A 20,718-nucleotide genomic window follows, 5' to 3' on the forward strand; every position below is an offset into this window, starting at 1 on the left:
GTATATATTCGCTGAGTATTTTCTTTGCACAACCTGAACGTGAATGCAGAAACACAGGAGAATTGGGTGTGCTGTTACAAAGGTAAGGATTAAGCTAGCTAACATTACCAGTTCTTCAATACTACTACTACTAGTGATGGTTGTACCGTTGTTGTCATTAGGTTACGCTGACTTTAGGCCAGCCCAGTGGTCGCTTTTGGTGGTAATTACAGTCAATCACCATTAAATACGCTTCTTAAAGCCGGTACGTAACTAGTGCACACTGCCTAGCTACAGCAATTGGTACAGATTTCCGTCTGCTGTGGTTGTAAGAGCTCTAGTTTTTTTCTGTTCGAAAAGGCCCCATCATCACGTCGCCCGCAGGATATCCGGCGCTAGCCGATTAGTCTTAATTCTTATATGTGCGACATTTCATCTCCGTAACCACTAAAGATTACTGTAACTCATACGATTTTAACTTTTGTGGCATGGGAAATAAACTTGCCGGAGTAGGTAGTCCTAAGCTTCGTGTTAGGTTAGGTAGCCTGTAGTAGGTTGTCATATTTATGATCCGAGCTGCTTCGCGTGTGGCTTTGTGTATTGTTTCTTATATAAATTTGTCCGTAACGTATACTAGTAAAGTTTCACAATGATGCTGATGCACTGTTAACTGGTTTCTTGGGTAACTGATCTTTGTACCCTTTAGTTTACAAGACTTTAAATATGATCTTGAACTTTGTTAGAAAATTCACCAATTATGGCATTGTTTCTTTAGCTGTAATTTTTACATTATTTTCATAATGTCGAGAGATATTCACATATTGTTGAAAGCTGCATAAAGCTTTACCCAAGTACAACACGCTGAGACGATATTCAGAGCACTGGGATGCTACTATTCTTGAAAGCTTGGTAGAGAGAGAGTAAGCCTTGCAGCTTCATCCCAATTCTGACCTCTTAGAGCTATCCATTCAGAGGGGAAAATACCGGTTATAACAGAAAAAACACAAGAAATATAAAAGTTTGACATAGTAGCACTGTCTTTACCTCACAATACTCTCCTCCGTAGGGGGTTAGTGCCGTCAGTGCACCTCACGCGGTGCGCTGTAGGCATTGCTTAAGGTTCTTGGCGGCGTCCCTAAGGCCCCTAGCTGCAACCTCTGCCATTCCTTTTTCTATACCTCCGTTCATATTCTCTTTCTTCCATCTTACTTTTCACCATCTTGTAACGGTTGTTTCATAGTACAACTGCTTTGAGGTTTTCCTCCTGTTACACCTTTTAAACCTCTTACTCTCGATTTCCGTTTCAACGCTGAATGACCTCGTAGGTCCCATTGCTTGGCCTTTGGCCTAAACTCTATATTCCATTCCGTTCCTATTTGTTACCCAGTGATGAGTTATGTATTGTAAATTAATACTAATGGGCGTTTGCTCTTGAAAGGAAACCCAGCTTATTGATATTTCGTTTTGACAGTAAATCCTTTCAAGCGTAAACTACCTAACGACCCTTTCGGAACTATCTGCTGGTGGTTATCTCGTTCCCTAGCAGTAACACGAAGTCTGGGAGGAACAAGCGCCGGCAGAAGTGGGCAGTTCAAAGACGACTTTCTTACCTGGCGGAGCGGGCGTCGATCGGAATTACGATTCTTTTATCATTAGTTCGTCAAGGTTTTGCAAAGGAGGAGTGATTAACGCCATTTTTTCTTCTCCGTCATCCCGCACAAGATGAGGCCAGCCCCAAGTGTCCTAACATCGAAGACACGATCTTCCCCAGATTTCGGAGGAATGGTTTTGACACGGTCCAGATAGATCCATCTACAGTAGACCGTGTGTTTTGATAAGGTAGGTCATCACGAAAAATGTGCTGGTTTCTAAGGGGATTCCATATTGATTTATTTGTCGTGTATCAATATTCCCTTACTCGATCCCAAACAAATAAGCCCTGCTGATACTGATTGAAAATATTCATAATTTATCACCTACGTAAACTTTGCATACTACGCCGTAACGATTATCAGCATTTCTAAGCATTTTAACGTTAGCTTATTTTGCCATAGAATATTTGTTCGCTTCAAGTCGAAGTTCGCTGTCGTTAGGCTTCTTGTGGTTAGATTTTGGGTCTCGTTAACTCGGTGTCGACGGGGATATATAATCGAGTGCTTTCAGATCTCACATAATTTCAAGTTTACTTTAGATTTGCTGACTGGGTGCTCCGGTGAATTTTTCCCTTCCCTTAGCATTCAGTTTCATTTATATCTTCGAGTTTGTTGAAACGTCGGGGAGGATTAGAGAAGGAAAAACAGCATCCCTGTAGTAGTCACTTCTGACACGGGAAATCCCATCCTTCCTTCCAACAACAAGGCAGCCAGCAGTCAGTTCACAAGTCGAAAACGACCTTTCACGTGGAAGGTTAATCAACCTTTCATTCAAGTGAACAATTTTATTCACTTGTTTTATTCCTTCCATCGTCATTTTTTTCAAGATGGCACCCAACGTGGGGCTCGAGTAAGAAATGTTGTTGGTTGGTCTCGTTGAGTGTAGGAGGCTTGACGGACGGAATATCGAAAGTCAAATAGTTTCTAGTTTTTGTCGGTGTTTTCGTTTTCGACATTTTGTTTACAATTGAAGCTGCCATTGAGCGTTACCTGGTTTTTTTTACATGAGTTTTTTTAATTTTACTTCCGCGTCTCTGTTTGGGTCAATCTTGTAACTCAATTTTTGGCCTGTTTTCGTCCGGCGGAATTGAAATTTTGCATGGTTACTCATTCTCGGTGACGGTACAACCTTACATGATCAGTAGGTCAGCAGTGACCTCTAGTGACCCTACAATGACTTCTCCCAGTATCTCTTGATTTTTACGAAACTCTTCGGATTTTTCACAACTTCTTTGATTCAGTAGAATCTGTCTAACCCCTCCCCCTTCCCTCTTCCATCCCCATCCCCTTCCCACTTCCATCCCCTTCCCCTTCTATCCCCCTCCCCCAGCACACGATCAAGTGTTAATTTAGCTGTCTTCCCCACCCATTCCCTCTTCCATCCCTCCCCTTCCCTTCCCCTCCTCCTCCCCAGCACACGATCAAGTGTTAATTTGGCTGTCCCCCACCCATTCCTCTTCCATCCCCTCCCTCCCTTTCCTCCTCCCCAGCACACGATCAAGTTCCCCCTTTCCCTCCCCTTCCCTTCCCTTCCCCCCTTCCCTTCCCTTCCCATTCGATCTTCCATTCCCTCCCCTTCCCCCTCCTTCCTCCTTCTCCTTTCCTCTTCCATCCCCTCCCTCCTTCTGGAGCACACGATCAATGTTAATTTAGCTGTGTCCTCTCCTCTCCTTCCCTTTCCATCTTCCATCCCCTCCCCTTCCCCCCCCTCCCTTCCATCGAGCATTCCAGCCCCTCCCCTTTCCATCCTTAATTTCCATCCTCCTGTCCATCCTCCTCCCCCTTCATCTCCTCCTTCCATCCTCCTTTCCATCCCCTCCCCTCCATCCTCCTCCCCTTCCATCCTCCTCCCCCTTCCATCCCCTCCCCTCTTCCATCCTCCTACCCCCTTCCCCCTCCCCCCCTTCCATCCCCTCCCCTTCCATCCTCCCCTTCCATCCTCCCCCTTCCCCTCCTCCCCTTCCATCCCCTTCACATCCCCTTCCCTTCCATCCTCCTCCCCCTTCCGTCCCCCTCCTTCCATCGCCTCCCCCTTCCAGCCCCCTCCTTTCCATCTCCTCCCTTCCGTCCCCCCCTTCCATCCTTCTCCCCTTCCATCCTTCTCCCCCCATCCATCCTCCCCCCTTCCATCCTCCTCCCCTTCCATCCTCCTCCCCTTCCATCCTCCTCCCCCTTCCATCCCCTCACCCCTCCCCTTCCATCCCCTTCCCCATCCATCCCCTTTCCATCCTCCTCCCCTTTCCATCCCCTCCCCCTTCCATCCCCCTTCTCCTTACATCCCTCCCTTTTCATCCCCTCCCCTTTCCATCCCCTCCCCCTTCCATTCCCTCCCCTTCCAGAGCACATCCCTGTGTCCTCCCCTCCCCTTCCCTCTTCCACCCCCTCACTTCCACCTTCCCTCCCCTCCACTTCCACCTCCCCCTTCCTCCTTTCCCCCCTCCTCCTCCTTCCCTCCCCGGTCCGGGTAGATTACATAATAGAAGGCTACATTGGGACGCCATGCATTTAAACTCGGTTGATTTGGATCTTCTCTTTGAATTGATCTGTGATTGTCTGAAGTGTTGTGTTAATAGCAATCACCGGAGATGTCAGAATGATCGCTTTTGATCAATTCTCGGAAGTACATCGGCTGTCAAGTGACTAAGAAAGTTAATGGAGTTGGGGAGTTCAAATTGGGTTGTGATGTTGACAGGTGCTCAGTTATCTTGAAATTTCATGGATTTGCTGCAGACCTGAAGATTTAGGGCTCTGAAATAATGCAGCATTTGTGGGCAGATGAGGAAAATGAGTCAGAACTGAATAATGAGTTAGAAGCTTGAGAGAGCCACTCTGATAAAATGGGTGTGTTCAAACGTGATCGAGAAACCACAAAATGAAGAGTGGATTTCTATCAAACTTCTTTGAAGCAGAACCAAGCAAACCCCTGACAGAAATAATTGGGCTATTCGTCCAGGGATGTCGTTAAACCAAAAATTAAGTTCATCCTTACTTCACTTACGTTTTGGTTCGAAGAGACCTTGCTTTGATATCAAAAAGGCTTTGAATCAGATAGCACTTAGACCTTCCGATCAAAACAATGACTTTTTCTTTGGTTTAGAAGTGCGAAGGAGAAAGATTTTTCTTTGGTTGGCTATAAGAATCTAAGGTTAAGTTTTGGTCTAAGATGCAGCCCAACGATTTTGATGTCTTTATAAGATATTGGTTTTGGATGTGGACAATGGTGCATATACCTACAAAAATTCTGGTACATTGGAATGGGCCTATACTCGGCTAGCAGGCATATTTGCTCCTTATATGATGGAATTCCACTTCAAGAAGTCATTGACTCGTGCTGAGACCAAAACACTCCAACAGAGGTTAAACTTTTAGGTTTGAAATGGGATAGGGAGTTGGACACCCTTTCAAATCTTCCTGTTTTATTTTTATTTTTTTTTTTTTTTTTTTTTAGCTTCTGCAACTACGAAGCGATCCATCCTTAAGTCCACTGCTTCTAACTTTGATTTGTATAATATCAATGGTCCAGTATTTAATAAGGCAAAGCTATTTATGCTTGGTTTACAGTGTGTAAAGTCCTTGGGATGGGATGATAATTTACCAGCAGAAAAGCTAAGAGAATAGAAATGCATTGCAAGCAAGCTAACTCTACTACTGAAATGTTGTTGAAAGATTTGTTGGTGAAAGAGATGAAAAATTGTTGAAAGATTTGTTGGTGAACATGGACAGGACAGACTCTTGCTTGTGTAGATGATAGCAGTGTGATATATGGAGCTGTTCTGTATATAGAGAACATTGATACCGGTCAAACAAATTTTTGTTGACCAAAAACAGGCTGATAAACAGTCTAATACTAAGTCCATCCCTTTCCTGGTGTTACAAGCCATTTGTTTAGGTGTAGAATTGTTAATTGATTTGTGTAAAGAATGAGGAGGGTCTGAATGCCTCGTCCCAATTTTTACAATAATAAGCTTGTATTTGTACTTGGGTAGTTTGGTAGCCCTTTCTTGGATCAATTCATACTCCCATAAACTGGATAAGATGCAGAGGAAGGTCTGTATTTGTCCTTAATAGACTACAACAAATAAGTTATGTGAAACATTTCCAGTTAGACTTTCATCACTGGGACTGCCAATCCTGGACACTGCATAACTAGAACTTTGTCCTATAAACAGCTAATTAATACAAACTATTTTTCTGGCCCTCAACTTGATATCAACCAGTCCGTGGTCAGTCAAGATATTTTAAGAGTTACAATTCCTAACCCTAGGGCTACTTTTGACTAATATAATGGAAATGCTGTAAATAATTTTTTTGCACAAGACCTTAGGAATGATGAGACTACTGAGCATCTAGTTTCTCCAAACAGATATTCTAGTTTTTCTCACCTGGTTAAAGTGCATGCTATGGTTGCTCGATGTTTTGCTAAGTGGAAGACTTGTGGTCACAGCTAGAAAGCTGAATGTTCCCATTGAATTTGATTATAAAAGCTTTATGTGAAAGCCCTCAAGATGATCATATTGAAAGACCAAAAAGTTAAATTCCCAAGTATTTTGCATTATTTTACATCCAATTCTAGACTCCTTAAGGATATACCTACCTAATTTAGTACCAATTCTATACTCCTTAAGGATATACCTATCAAATTTGGTAAGACAGCAGAATGTTTACCCAGATCAAGATGGAATATTCAGAGTCAAAAGCAAGTTTGACAGAGTGGTTGTTTCCCAATCATGCTGCTGAATCGAAGTCCCTTGACTGAGTTAATAATCAGGAGTCTTCATGTAAAACTCAAGCCTGCAGGTTATTATTCGGTTCTGAATGAACTTCGTAGGAAGTTCTTGATACCCCATTGTTTTTTAGCTGTTAAAAGATCAGTGAAAGATTTTGTCATCTGTAAAAGGTACAAGGAGCATACCATTCGGTTAAATCAATCTCCTTAAAGGGAATTTAGAATGGATCCTTCCCCAGTTCCCTTCAGTTATGTGTATATCGCTTACTTTGGACCATAGTTTCCAAAACTGCAAGGTGATAATGTAAAGGTTTGGATTCTTTGTATCAGCTGTATGTATTCAAGAGCAATTAATTTGAAGTTAGGCTTGGATTTGTCAGTCAAAGAATTCTTCAGACGATTCACTTTGGGAACACAATTCGTTGCAGGAGCTGATGTTATTGTAGATTTTCTCAAGGATCCTGAGAGTCATACTCTGAAGAAAATGGAATTAGGCCTATTCAATTTGAAAATTACTACAAGGGTTGTAGTCAAATGGGTTCTTTTGTGGAAATTTACTTCAAGATGGTAAATCATCTAATTACCAAATCCATTAAAACTAACATGTAAGACATGAGGGACTTGGAATTTCTTTATATCCAGGCAACTCGCCTTATAAATCGCCGTCCCATTGCCTTCAGAGGAGGGTTTAAGGGATACACCTGATGAATCTGTACCTAGACCAATAACCCTAGAAAAATGAATACATGGCTGTGAGTTGACCTCTATTAACATTATAACTGAATTGACGTCAAACTGAGTTTGACGTCAAAGGTTCTCCTCAGAAATAGTTGAGGCCACTTACAGCAAGCTGAGGAAGGTAGAGAAAACCTGACTTAAGATTTATCATTCTGAATTCTTGACAACCTTGATAAATCAAGCATTTGATAAGACTGACAGATACGAGCCTGTTACCCATAAGTGATTGAACCAGGAGACATTGTTTTGCTGAAGGGTCCTCATACTAAGGCCTTAAATGATCCATTTGGGATTGTTGAGGAGGAAGGTCAAGAACGACCTTGGAGAAGTGACCAAAGCTAAGATTTTGAAAGGAAAGTCTGGTGAAATTGTGAGAAGGCATGTTACCAGTCTCATACCCTTGCTCAGGGATAAAGGTTGCTCTGATGGCATGGGTCATACTGCAAGAGACAGGAAAATTTTGGTAGATGACTCTGTTCCCAGGCATCCAAAGAGAGAAGCTGCAATTGCTTTAAGATTAAGGGCTAAGGAGATGCTCATAGAATAAATCAGAAACATCCTCAGATTTTTAATAGGTCCAAAAATCAGAGTCCCTTCCATGGAGTGTTGAGAATAATGTTTGTTGACAATGTTTGTGTGTTCCTTTTAATTATGTTATAGTTATGTAATTATATAATCCATTGTTGCTTTTCTCTTTTTGTTACCCAGTGATAAATTATGTACTGTAAATTAATACTAATGGCTGTTTGCTCTTGAAAGGAAACCCAGCAAATCCTTTCAAGCGTAAACTACCTAATAACCCTTTCGGAACTATCTACTGATGGTTGTCTTGTTCTCTCGCAGTAACACGAAGTCTGGAAGGCACAAGCGCCTGCAGAAGTGGGCAGTTCAAAGAAGACTTTCTTACCTGGCGGACGTCGATTGGAATTAAGATTCTTTTATCATTAGTTCGTCAAGGCTTTGCAATGGAGGAGTAATTAACCCCATTTAATCTTCTCCGTCATCCTGCACAAGATGAGGCCAGTCCCAAGTGTCTCTGCATCGACGACACGATCTTCGCCAGATTTTCGAGGAATGGTTTTAATAAGGTGCGTCATCACGAAAAAATGTGTTGGTTTCTAAGGTGATTCCTTGTTAATTTATTTATCATGGATCAATATTCCCTTACTCGATCCCAAACAAAGAAGCCCTGTTGATATTGTGATTAAGAATATTCATAACTAGCTGACCAACCCAGCTCTGTCCGGGAGAATTCTGAAGGACTCAGAAAATTTTTCCTACACCACCTCGTAATGACTGTCACTTTTCTCCAGAAATTATTGTATTGACTGTCCCTTTTATCCAAATATTACTGTACTGACTGTCCCTTTTATCTAAATATTACTGTACTAACTGTCACTTGTATCCAAATATTACTGTGCTGATTGTTCAATTTATCCAGACATTACTGAATGACTGTCCAATCTGTTATGTACTGTATGACTGTGCTGACTTGTCACTTTTATCCAGTTATTACTGTCATGATTGCCCCATTTATCCAGGTATTACTGTAGTGACTGTCCCTTTTATCCAGGTATTGCTGTGGTGATTGTCCATTTCATCCAGACATTACTGTGGTGACTGTCCCATTTATCCAGACATTCTGTGCTCTGTCCCTTTTATCCAGGTATTACTGTGGTGACCGTCCCTCTTATCCAGGTATTATTGTGTTCACTGTCCCTTTATCCAGGTGGTATTACTGTTTGACTGTCCCATTTATCCACGTATTACTGTAGTGTCTGCCCTTATTATCCAAGTATTATTGTACTGACTATCTCTTTTATCTAGGTGGTATTACTGTTTGGCTGTCCCATTTATCCATGTATTACTGTACTATCTGTCCTTATTATCCAAGGATTATTGCACTGACTGTCCCTTTTATCGAGGTATCACTGTGGTGGCTGTCCTTTTTATCCATGTATTACTGTACTATCTGTCCTTATTATCCAAGGATTATTGCACTGACTGTCCCTTTTATCGAGGTATCACTGTGGTGGCTGTCCTTTTTATCCAGGTATTACTGTGGTGACTGTCCCTTTTATCCAGGTATTACTGTACTGACTGTCCCTTTTATCCAGGTATTACTGTACTGACTGTCCCTTTTATTCAGGTATCACTGTACTGACTGTCCCTTTTATCCAGGTATTACTGTACTGACTGTCCCTTTTATCCAGGTATTACTGTACTGACTGTCCCTTTTATCCAGGTATTACTGTACTGACTGTCCCTTTTATCCAGGTATTACTGTACTGACTGTCCCTTTATCCAGGTATTACTGTGTACTGTCCCTTTTATCCAGGTATTACTGACTGTCCTTTTTATTCAGGTATTACTGTGCTGACTGTCCTTTTTATTCAGGTATTACTGTACTGACTGTCCTTTTTTATTCAGGTATTACTGTGCTTACTGTCCCTTTTATTCAGGTATTACTGTGCTTACTGTCCCTTTTATCCAGGTATTACTGTACTGACTGTCCCCTTTATCCAGGTATTACTGTGCTGACTGTCCCTTTTATTCAGGTATTACTGTACTGGCTGTCCCTTTTATTCAGGTATTACTGTACTGACTGTCCCTTTTATTCAGGTATTACTGTACTGACTGTCCCTTTTATCCAGGTATTACTGTACTGACTGTCCTTTTTATTCAGGTATTACTGTACTGACTGTCCCTTTTATTCAGGTATTACTGTACTGACTGTCCCTTTTATCCAGGTATTACTGTACTGACTGTCCTTTTTATCCAGGTATTACTGTACTGACTGTCCCTTTTATTCAGGTATTACTGTACTGACTGTCCCTTTTATTCAGGTATTACTGTACTGACTGTCCCTTTTATTCAGGTATTACTGTACTGACTGTCCCTGTTATCCAGGTATTACTGTACTGACTGTCCTTTTTATTCAAGTATTACTGTACTGACTGTCCCTTTTATTCAGGTATTACTGTACTGACTGTCCCTTTTATTCAGGTATTACTGTACTGACTGTCCCTTTTATTCAGGTATTACTGTACTGACTGTCCCTTTTATTCAGGTATTACTGTACTGACTGTCCTTTTTATTCAAGTATTACTGTACTGACTGTCCTTTTATTCAAGTATTACTGTACTGACTGTCCTTTTATTCAGGTATTACTGTATTGACTGTCCCTTTCATCCAAGTATTACTGTACTGACTGTCCTTTTTATTCAGGTATTACTGTACTGACTGTCCTTTTTCATCCAGGTATTACTGTACTGACTGTCCCTTTTATTCAGGTATTACTGTATTGACTGTCCCTTTCATCCAAGTATTACTGTACTGACTGTCCCTTTTATTCAGGTATTACTGTATTGACTGTCCCTTTTATTCAGGTATTACTGTACTGACTGTCCCTTTTATCCAGGTATTACTGTACTGACTGTCCTTTTTATTCAGGTATTACTGTACTGACTGTCCTTTTATTCAGGTATTACTGTACTGACTGTCCCTTTTATTCAGGTATTACTGTACTGACTGTCCCTTTTATTCAGGTATTACTGTACTGACTGTCCCTTTTATTCAGGTATTACTGTACTGACTGTCCCTTTTATTCAGGTATTACTGTACTGACTGTCCCTTTCATCCAGGTATTACTGTACTGACTGTCCCTTTTATTCAGGTATTACTGTACTGACTGTCCCTTTTATTCAGGTATTACTGTACTGACTGTCCCTTTTATTCAGGTATTACTGTACTGACTGTCCTTTTTATTCAGGTATTACTGTACTGACTGTCCTTTTTATTCAGGTATTACTGTACTGACTGTCCTTTTTATTCAGGTATTACTGTACTGACTGTCCTTTTTATTCAGGTATTACTGTACTGACTGTCCTTTTTATTCAGGTATTACTGTACTGACTGTCCCTTTTATCCAAGTATTACTGTACTGACTGTCCCTTTATTCAGGTATTACTGTACTGACTGTCCTTTTATTCAGGTATTACTGTACTGACTGTCCTTTTTATTCAGGTATTACTGTACTGACTGTCCCTTTATCCAGGTATTACTGTACTGACTGTCCTTTTTTATCCAGGTATTACTGTACTGACTGTCCTTTTTATCCAGGTATTACTGTACTGACTGTCCTTTTATCCAGGTATTACTGTACTGACTGTCCCTTTATTCAGGTATTACTGTACTGACTGTCCCTTTATTCAGGTATTACTGTACTGACTGTCCCTTTCATCCAGGTATTACTGTACTGACTGTCCCTTTTATTCAGGTATTACTGTACTGACTGTCCTTTTTATTCAGGTATTACTGTACTGACTGTCCTTTTATTCAGGTATTACTGTACTGACTGTCCTTTTTATCCAGGTATTACTGTACTGACTGTCCTTTTATTCAGGTATTACTGTACTGACTGTCCCTTTTTTCAGGTATTACTGTACTGACTGTCCCTTTTATTCAGGTATTACTGTACTGACTGTCCCTTTCATCCAGGTATTACTGTACTGACTGTCCCTTTTTTCAGGTATTACTGTACTGACTGTCCCTTTTATTCAGGTATTACTGTACTGACTGTCCCTTTCATCCAGGTATTACTGTATTGATTGTCCCTTTTATTCAGGTATTACTGTACTGATTGTCCCTTTTATCCAGGTATTACTGTACTGACTGTCCCTTTTATTCAGGTATTACTGTACTGACTGTCCCTTTTATTCAGGTATTACTGTACTGACTGTCCCTTTCATCCAGGTATTACTGTATTGATTGTCCCTTTTATTCAGGTATTACTGTACTGACTGTCCCTTTTATTCAGGTATTACTGTACTGACTGTCCCTTTTATTCAGGTATTACTGTACTGACTGTCCCTTTTATTCAGGTATTACTGTACTGACTGTCCCTTTTATTCAGGTATTACTGTACTGACTGTCCCTTTTATTCAGGTATTACTGTACTGACTGTCCCTTTTATTCAGGTATTACTGTACTGACTGTCCCTTTCATCCAGGTATTACTGTACTGATTGTCCCTTTTATCCAGGTATTACTGTACTGACTGTCCCTTTTATTCAGGTATTACTGTACTGACTGTCCTTTTATTCAGGTATTACTGTACTGACTGTCCCTTTTATTCAGGTATTACTGTACTGACTGTCCCTTTTTATTCAGGTATTACTGTACTGACTGTCCCTTTTATTCAGGTATTACTGTATTGATTGTCCCTTTTATCAAGGTATTACTGTACTGACTGTCCCTTTTATTCAGGTATTACTGTACTGACTGTCCCTTTTATTCAGGTATTACTGTACTGACTGTCCCTTTTATTCAGGTATTACTGTACTGACTGTCCCTTTCATCCAGGTATTACTGTACTGACTGTCCCTTTCATCCAGGTATTACTGTACTGACTGTCCCTTTTATCCAGGTATTACTGTACTGACTGTCCCTTTCATCCAGGTATTACTGTACTGACTGTCCCTTTTATTCAGGTATTACTGTACTGACTGTCCTTTTATTCAGGTATTACTGTACTGACTGTCCTTTTATCCAGGTATTACTGTACTGACTGTCCTTTTTATCCAGGTATTACTGTACTGACTGTCCCTTTCATCCAGGTATTACTGTACTGACTGTCCCTTTTATTCAGGTATTACTGTACTGACTGTCCCTTTCATCCAGGTATTACTGTACTGACTGTCCCTTTCATCCAGGTATTACTGTACTGACTGTCCCTTTCATCCAGGTATTACTGTACTGACTGTCCCTTTTATTCAGGTATTACTGTACTGACTGTCCCTTTCATCCAGGTATTACTGTACTGACTGTCCCTTTTTTTCAGGTATTACTGTACTGATTGTCCCTTTTATCCAGGTATTACTGTACTGATTGTCCTTTTATTCAGGTCCTGTCCCTTTTATTCAGGTATTACTGTACTGACTGTCCCTTTATCCAGGTATTACTGTACTGACTGTCCTTTTATCCAGGTATTACTGTACTGATTGTCCTTTTATTCAGGTATTACTGTACTGACTGTCCTTTTTATCCAGGTATTACTGTGCTGACTGTCCTTTTTATCCAGGTATTACTGTACTGACTGTCCTTTTTATTCAGGTATTACTGTACTGACTGTCCTTTTTATTCAGGTATTACTGTACTGACTGTCCTTTTTATTCAGGTATTACTGTACTGACTGTCCTTTTTATTCAGGTATTACTGTACTGACTGTCCTTTTATTCAGGTATTACTGTATTGTCCCTTTTATCCAGGTATTACCGACTGATTGTCCCTTTTATCCAGGTATTACTGTACTGAGTGTCCTTTTTATCCAGGTATTACTGTACTGATTGTCCTTTTATCCAGGTATTACTGTACTGATTGTCCTTTTTATCCAGGTATTACTGTACTGATTGTCCCTTTTATCCAGGTATTACCGTACTGATTGTCCCTTTTATCCAGGTATTACTGTACTGATTGTCCATTTTATTCAGGTATTACTGTACTGATTGTCCCTTTTATCCAGGTATTACTGTAATGATTGTCCCTTTTATCCAGGTATTACTGTACTGATTGTCCCTTTTATCCAGTCCCATTGTCCCTTTTATCCAGGTTTTATTGTTGATTGTCCCATTTATCCAGGTATTACTGTACTGGTTGTCCCTGTTATCCAGGTAAACTGATTGTCCCTTTTATTCAGGTATTACTGGTTGACTGTCCCTTGTAAAAAACTGTAATGACTGTCCCTTTTGTCCAGGTATTATGGTTTTTCCCATTTATGATATTACTGGTTGACTGTCCCATTTATCCAGGTAAAATGGGACTGATAAACCTTGATACAGTTTATTAATCACAGGAAGGAAAAGCATTTTTCAAAATATTTTTCTATTGAATCGAGTACATAAAATGGGATATGATAAACCGTAGTTTATTTATCACATGAGTTACAAAGGGAAGGGGGATGGGGGAAGGGGAACAGGTTTGAAATCTTCCCTGTTATCTAAGTTGGGTCAAATAATGGCCACTTGCCAAATTTCGTCTAGATCAGTCAAGTGGTTCGGATTTCTATAGCGCACAAAGCTTACAAACAGACATTCACTTTTATATATATAGGTTTATCACTTACGTAACTTTTGCATATTACGCCATCAAGATTATTAGCATTATTCTTGTGTATAACTTGTTTACTGTTATTTTGATCTCGAGTACTTTCAGGTCCTAACTGTGACCCTTTTTCAATCAGGATATCAGACCGACAGGAGGAGATTAACAACTCTCGAGAGAATGGAAACCAGGACAGCCATCATATAAATGACAGCACAGGGAGGAGAAGTTCCAGAAGATTGCTGGGCCTTGAACCAGCCTGACTACCTCATCTCTTGAAAAAGGGTCACAGTTAGGACCTGAAAGTACTCGAGATCAAAGTAACAGTAAACAAGTTATACACAAGAATCTTGTGGGTTTCTCTTTCCATCTTCAGGAAAAAACTGAAAGAAGTTTTTGTTTGGTTCATTATTAGCATTTCTATGGATTTTAATGTTAGTTTATTTTGCCATAGGATATTTGTTCCCTTCAAGCCTAAATTTCTTGTCGTTAGGCTTCTTGTGGTTAGACTGGAGCCCGTTGACTAGTGTCGACGGGGATATATTATAATAGATTGCTTTCAGATCGCACATTATTTCAAGTTGACTTTAGATTTGCTGACTGGTAAGTTTTATTGCTTAAGTTATTGGGTGGTCTGGTGAATTTTTCCTTTCCCTTAGAATTCAGTTTCATTTATATCTTCGAGTTTCTTGAAGCACCTTGGAGGATAAGAGAAGGAAAAACAGCATCCCTGTAGTAGTCACTTCTGACACAGGAAATTCTCTTCCTATGTCAGGAATCAGTTCACAAGTTGTCGAAAGTGACCTTTCATATAGAAGTTCAACCTTTCATTCAAGTGAACAATTTTATTCACTTGTTTTATTCCTTCCATCGTCGTTTTTTTTTTTCAAGAAAGGTCCACACCACTCCCTTTATTCCCCACAACTCCCCGTAGGGGGCTAGTGCCGCCAGTGCACTGTAGACAACCCTTAAGGTTCTCTGCAGCGTGCTTTCGAGCTCTAGCTGCAACCCATTTCGTTCCTTTTACTGTACCTCCGTTCATAATTTTTTTTGATACCCAACCTCTCCTAACAATCGATTTACTGTGCAACTGCTTTGAGGTTTTCCTCCTGTTACACCTTTCAAACCTTTCTACTGTCAATTTCAGTTTCAGCGCTGAATGACCTCATAGGTCCAAGCGCTTGGCCTTTGGCCTAAATTCTATATATTATTTTCAATTCTTTGATTCCCTCACAGTAGTCTTTGATGGTTGATGATAAGTAAGTGTAGAGATTGTCATACTGCGTTTAAGCAAAACACAACATTGCCTTTGTTGAATGACTTGACACTTTGTGTTCGTATATTACACGTAATTCTTCTCAATCTTTGTTATTCTTTGCACTCTGCTTTTTTACCTGTAAAATGGTATTTATTTTTCCATTATTATTTTTATTCTTGAATACAGATTTGCAGGGTAAGAGCCTTTTTTTCTTACTCCTTATGACTTTGTCTGCAGAGTTTTATTATTATTATTATTATTATAAAGAAAACGTAACCTTATCCATATTTATTTTTCTTTTCTAAGAAGAAAGTCTACGGATAATGAACATACCGTTCAACTATCACAAAACCCTGAATAATGACATACTATACAACAAAATTGATATATCATAAATAAGATGCCATAACTGATTTACTAGAATACTGATATCACTTTTGATTGGACACATGCACTAATAATAATAATAATAATAATAATAATAATAATAATAATAATAATAATAATAACCTTCTAACTCTGACTTTTCAAACCGTTTTTTTGCCTTGTCTTTTCTAGGGAACTTTTTCATAGCGGGTGGCTCAAAGAAAAACAGATTAACAGTCACTTGTATCCTGTTTAAATGCCTATGAAACAATATTAATAGGAGACAGTGGACAATAAGATGGAAGAACGAGAATATGAAAGGAGCCACAGTGAAAGTAATGAAAGGGGTTGCAGCTAGGGGGTCGAAGGGACGCCGCAAAGAACCTTAAGTAATGCCTACAGTGCACCGCGTGAGGTGCGCTGGCGGCACTTACCCACTACGGGAGAAAGACCTCATTGTGGACTGCGTCTGCAAAGAAGTACATGAACTACCAGTTAACGTTGCCTGGTTGTAGGCGGTTGTCATAATTCCTTCCTCGCTTGACTAACTAGCGAGGGGGCAATTGCGTCAAACGCACCTAAGATGTGTTCTCGAGAACTCTCGAAATCTTGAGTCAGAACGACTGAGTTTACCCAAAACAAAGAAGTCGAGTGAATGGCCACGGTTTCTCGGATTTCGGCGTGACTCGACTTCCTTTGTGGTCTCGGCGGGCCAGGGGTACTAGCTTAAACAATTAGATCGGCTAGACAGTTTCGTTCTTGAAGCGCCTGGGTGAGGTGACTGCTCCAACCTACTCTGGTGTCAATAAAAAAAGTGACTGTGGGTCTAGAGATTTGAAATTGTGCTGTCGATACTGACTGTGTTCTAAGTTTATACGATATATTTTGATTATGAGGCGACTTTGACGTTTGTTCTGTCAGCAGTGAGAAGGCAACAGAGAATCTCTGACAAGACCTCGAGTGATTTACCCCCCCGGAAAGCTACGTAGTACTATGGAGCTCAGACATCTCTGGATCGTCTTTCTTTCCCTCGCCTGTCAGGCGTCGAGGACACACGGCCTCACGACGAAAACACCTGTTGAAAACAACCCCACAGGTGACCACACAGAAGGCTACGACGACCTCCAGCTGCCAGAAACGACTCCTGATGGCGGGCCGAGGTCAGACACATCGGAAAACCTCTTGGGCTGCGAACACCTCTCGGTCAAAGGAATCGCCCACCAGACCACGAGGGTCAGGGAGATCAATGGCAAAGATTACACGTTCTTCGTGCACCCGAGGGAGGACTTCACCAGACTCACCTTCAGGCTACGCCTGCAGAACATCCTGGACGTCACCGACGTCTTCGACACGCAGGAGACGGTCGAGATCCACAGGTCCGACCTGGAGGACGTTGGCGGGGAGTGGGTGAGGGTGCACGTTCAGTATTACCGCTACGCCCGGACGGGCCCTAACTACCACGCCCTCAGAGTCACGGTGGGAGCAAACACGCAGGAGGTCGCCACGAAGTACTGGTGGCTCACGCACACCTTCGAAGGGTTCCTCTTGTCCGCCGAAGGGGGTCTTGACTTGATCTTCAACTGCTCCCCCGAAGAGTATTTCCAAAGTTCTGGTTCCGCCCCTCATGCAGCTTCCTCCTCCTCGTGGGTGTGGCTCTTGGCAGGGATGCCTCGTGTCTCTGATTCTCATGCTGCTCGCCCTCGGCTGCATCGTCTTCAGGTTTAGGAATCAACGTCAGCGACAGCAGGATTCTTCTACCGCTCCTAATTCTCTCGTGAGTTTTGCTTAACTGGACGTTCTTGCATATAGGTCTAGCTCCTGTGAACTAATCTCTCTCTCTCTCTCTCTCTCTCTCTCTCTCTCTCTCTCTCTCTCTCTCTCTCTCTCTCTCTCTCTCTCTCTCTCTCTCTCTGTGACATACAAATTCTAGTTGGCCCTTTTCACATAGTTACTTGAAATACAGAGAGACTGACAGAGACAAAGATTCTGTACTGGTGCATTTTACGTATGTGTTTACCTTTCATTTACCTTTAGAAATGCACTTTTGTATTTTCTCATTATTTCTATGGTCGTTATTCTTTCATATCCTTTTATACCCATCTCTATTTCATACCTATCCCGCAAATCTCATTAGGTTTTTCATATTTTTCATGTATTTATATTTTTCATTTGGTATTTAGAGTCTTGTGAATCTGATGGTTTATCGAACATCAGTCCTAGTTTTCATCATAAATTCAGATGGTTTTGTCGAATGTCAAGCATAGTTTATCATACTGTCAGAGCTTATAAAAAAAAAATTGTAGTTTTATATCACAATTCGAACATCAAAGATTTCTCATCGTATTTCCAGAGCGTTGTCTCAGATTGTCGAAAATTTTGTTTATATTTTGAAAATATTTTGTGGAGGATAAATTTTTCTTCTGCCTAATCGAGCCTTTAGAATTTCCTGAAGAGCGAGCAGTCTTTCAGAGAGTATCAACGATGAAGATTTAAAGTTTTAAAAGATCCTTTGATATTTTAAAATGCATGTATCATCCTTAGTTTTTGTGACATTTTTGTTCGTGTATCCGTTAATATTCCCATTTGTTGGTCTGTCTGTCTTTATTTCATGTTCTCTTCATATGGTTAACCTCTGTACATTGTAGTACACAAATTTGCCTTTAAGATGCCTTTCAAACGTTTAGCTTCAAACATCATAGTAAACAGTTATGATTTAATCGTTAAGTGTAACGTGGTTATGGATTCCCCAATCCTCAGTGAATGTCACGCCAAAAACAAATTCCACTTTAGGGAATGATATTCTGTTAGTCATCGATTCGCCAATCCTCTGTGAATGTCACGCCAAAAACAAGTTCCACTTTAAGGAATGGTACACTAAGTTACTGACGTATCACAGATGGAATCGGTTGAATGGGAGACCACCTGTTGTACTGAAAAATTCTAAATCTTTATCACCACCTTAGCAATAATATTCAGTCATCATGCATGCAAAGTTACACAAATTATGAATGATTCAAGTTACGGAGTTTTCGTAAAACCTTTTGAATTCAGATTAAGGAGTTTAAAGTATTACTTTAGTTTCTCAAAGTTTCAGCAAAGGATGAATTCAGATTAAGGAATTTAAAGTATTGTTTCTCAAAGTTTCAGCAAGGGAAATAATACATTCACTAGTAGCGATTATATCCTCAGCAGGTCTATGAGGAACTTGACGAGGAGACGAGTATTGTTTCTCAAAGTTTTAGCAAAGGAATAATAATACTTTCACTAATAGCTATTACATCCTCTGCAGGTCTACGAAGAATTCGACGAGGAGATGCTGGCCAAAATCCAGCAGAAGGTCGAGGCGCTGAGAGAGGGTCGAGCGAGCAAAAACGGCAGCAACAAATCGGGCGGCAAAAACGACTACTACGTCATCGAGATGGCGCCCATGAAGAGGAACACAGACCTCCCGGCCACCCACAGCGACCACTACGATCTCCCTCTCTCCGCCAAGAAGCAGCGACACAGCAAGAGGCTCTCTCTGCAGTGGAACTGCCTGAAGGACGAGAATCTCTCTGTGGAGAATCATTACGAGACTTTGTATCCTCGGGATGACTCGACGCCTCTTGGACGCGAGGGAGGAGGTTCAGACGCCCGGGGTAAAAGCGCGGCTGGGGAGGGTCGGAAGAGCCGTGTGAAGTCCTGGCACGTAGTGACTACTACTACTACTACTACAGATGACCACATCTACGAGAACTTGCGGCCGAAATCGTAGCCAGATTGGAGAGACTCGTGTTCAGTTGTAGATATCCTGAATAAGTGCATCGAATGTGTTGCTTGTAGATATGTAATGATTTACCTTGAAGCTCATTCCGGGGCGAATTTTCCAGAGATGTGACTGAGTGCCGGGACCTTTCCCTGAAAAAAGCGGGATGCCATATCTTCGTTTTTTAACCATACAACTTTCCTGAAAATAGTCTTGTTTCCCCACACCCAAATCACGATATAGTTACGACTAACCTAACCCAACCCAACCTAAGGGCATGGCAAAAAAATAAAAATCCGTGTTGGTTCAGTACTAGCATATATACATCTCAGGAATTTGCTTCCGGGGCGTGGAATGAATGCAAGTACCCAATGTAAACATTTTGTATATCTGCATTTGTTTCTGATTTAAGCGCTGAACTGAATTCATTTTTACAGGGATATTCAGTTTCAAGTGTTCTAAATCAATATGCTGCTTCACATTTGTAATGGCTTTTATAGCATAATCAAAATAAAAGTACAAATTTAAGGTTAACTGGTGAAAAATATAAATACGAAAACTAAATTAGTTCGTTTCTTTGATTCCCTTTTACAGAATGCACTGAAATCCTGTCAGTCAGTCCTGGTACTGTGAACTTGGAACCTACTTAAAAAAATCTCTCTCGACAAATAAACCAAAAATTGAGAAAATAAAAAATCTCTTTGACTTAAATAAACGACAAATAAACCTAAAAAAATTGAGAAAAACTTTGAAATCTTTTAATAGTTGATTATCAAAAAAACATTTCTGAAAACCTTTGACCAGTTAAAATAAAAATCCAAGTTACCAGAAAATTTCTCAAAACGACGCATCAAGCAGACGAACCCTCTGAACCTAGAATCTTGTGGAGCCCCATTGGCTGATGGTGATGTCACTGGTAGCAGCCGTGATTGGCTGCTGCTTATGTTTACTGTACTATGTTTGACGTCTCGCTAACATTGTTGCCATACAACAGTTTCCGATGGTATTCCAAACTTTATAGAAGCACGCTAAAGTTTGGTAAATAAATTACAGTAAAAATTAAAACAAAATACAAATGGAATGTTTGGAAAAACATTAAAAAGACTGAATTGGATATTCAGTTGTCTCAAGACTGTTGATTCTGATTTGTAAGA

The 20,718-nt window shown here is 40.6% G+C and overlaps 1 protein-coding gene across 2 annotated transcripts; it reads left to right on the forward strand.

Moving 5' to 3' along the window:
- The first annotated feature begins 224 nt into the window (after positions 1 to 224).
- On the forward strand, positions 225 to 20,128 carry LOC136830299 (uncharacterized). 2 transcript variants are annotated; one of them, XM_067089702.1, is made up of 4 exons: positions 225 to 244; positions 7,939 to 8,183; positions 16,012 to 17,593; positions 19,109 to 20,128. In XM_067089702.1, the coding sequence occupies exon 3, from the start codon at positions 16,813 to 16,815 to the stop codon at positions 17,542 to 17,544; it is 732 nt and encodes a 243-aa protein (XP_066945803.1). In that variant the 5' UTR covers positions 225 to 244; positions 7,939 to 8,183; positions 16,012 to 16,812; the 3' UTR covers positions 17,545 to 17,593; positions 19,109 to 20,128. The 2 variants fall into 2 exon arrangements, with proteins under 2 accessions (XP_066945803.1, XP_066945802.1); XM_067089701.1 differs by lacking the exon at positions 225 to 244 and adding an exon at positions 1,558 to 1,818.
- The last annotated feature ends 590 nt before the right edge of the window (positions 20,129 to 20,718 follow it).

Source organism: Macrobrachium rosenbergii, chromosome 46, assembly GCF_040412425.1.
Source record: "Macrobrachium rosenbergii isolate ZJJX-2024 chromosome 46, ASM4041242v1, whole genome shotgun sequence".
In the NCBI taxonomy this organism is placed as follows: domain Eukaryota; kingdom Metazoa; phylum Arthropoda; class Malacostraca; order Decapoda; family Palaemonidae; genus Macrobrachium; species Macrobrachium rosenbergii.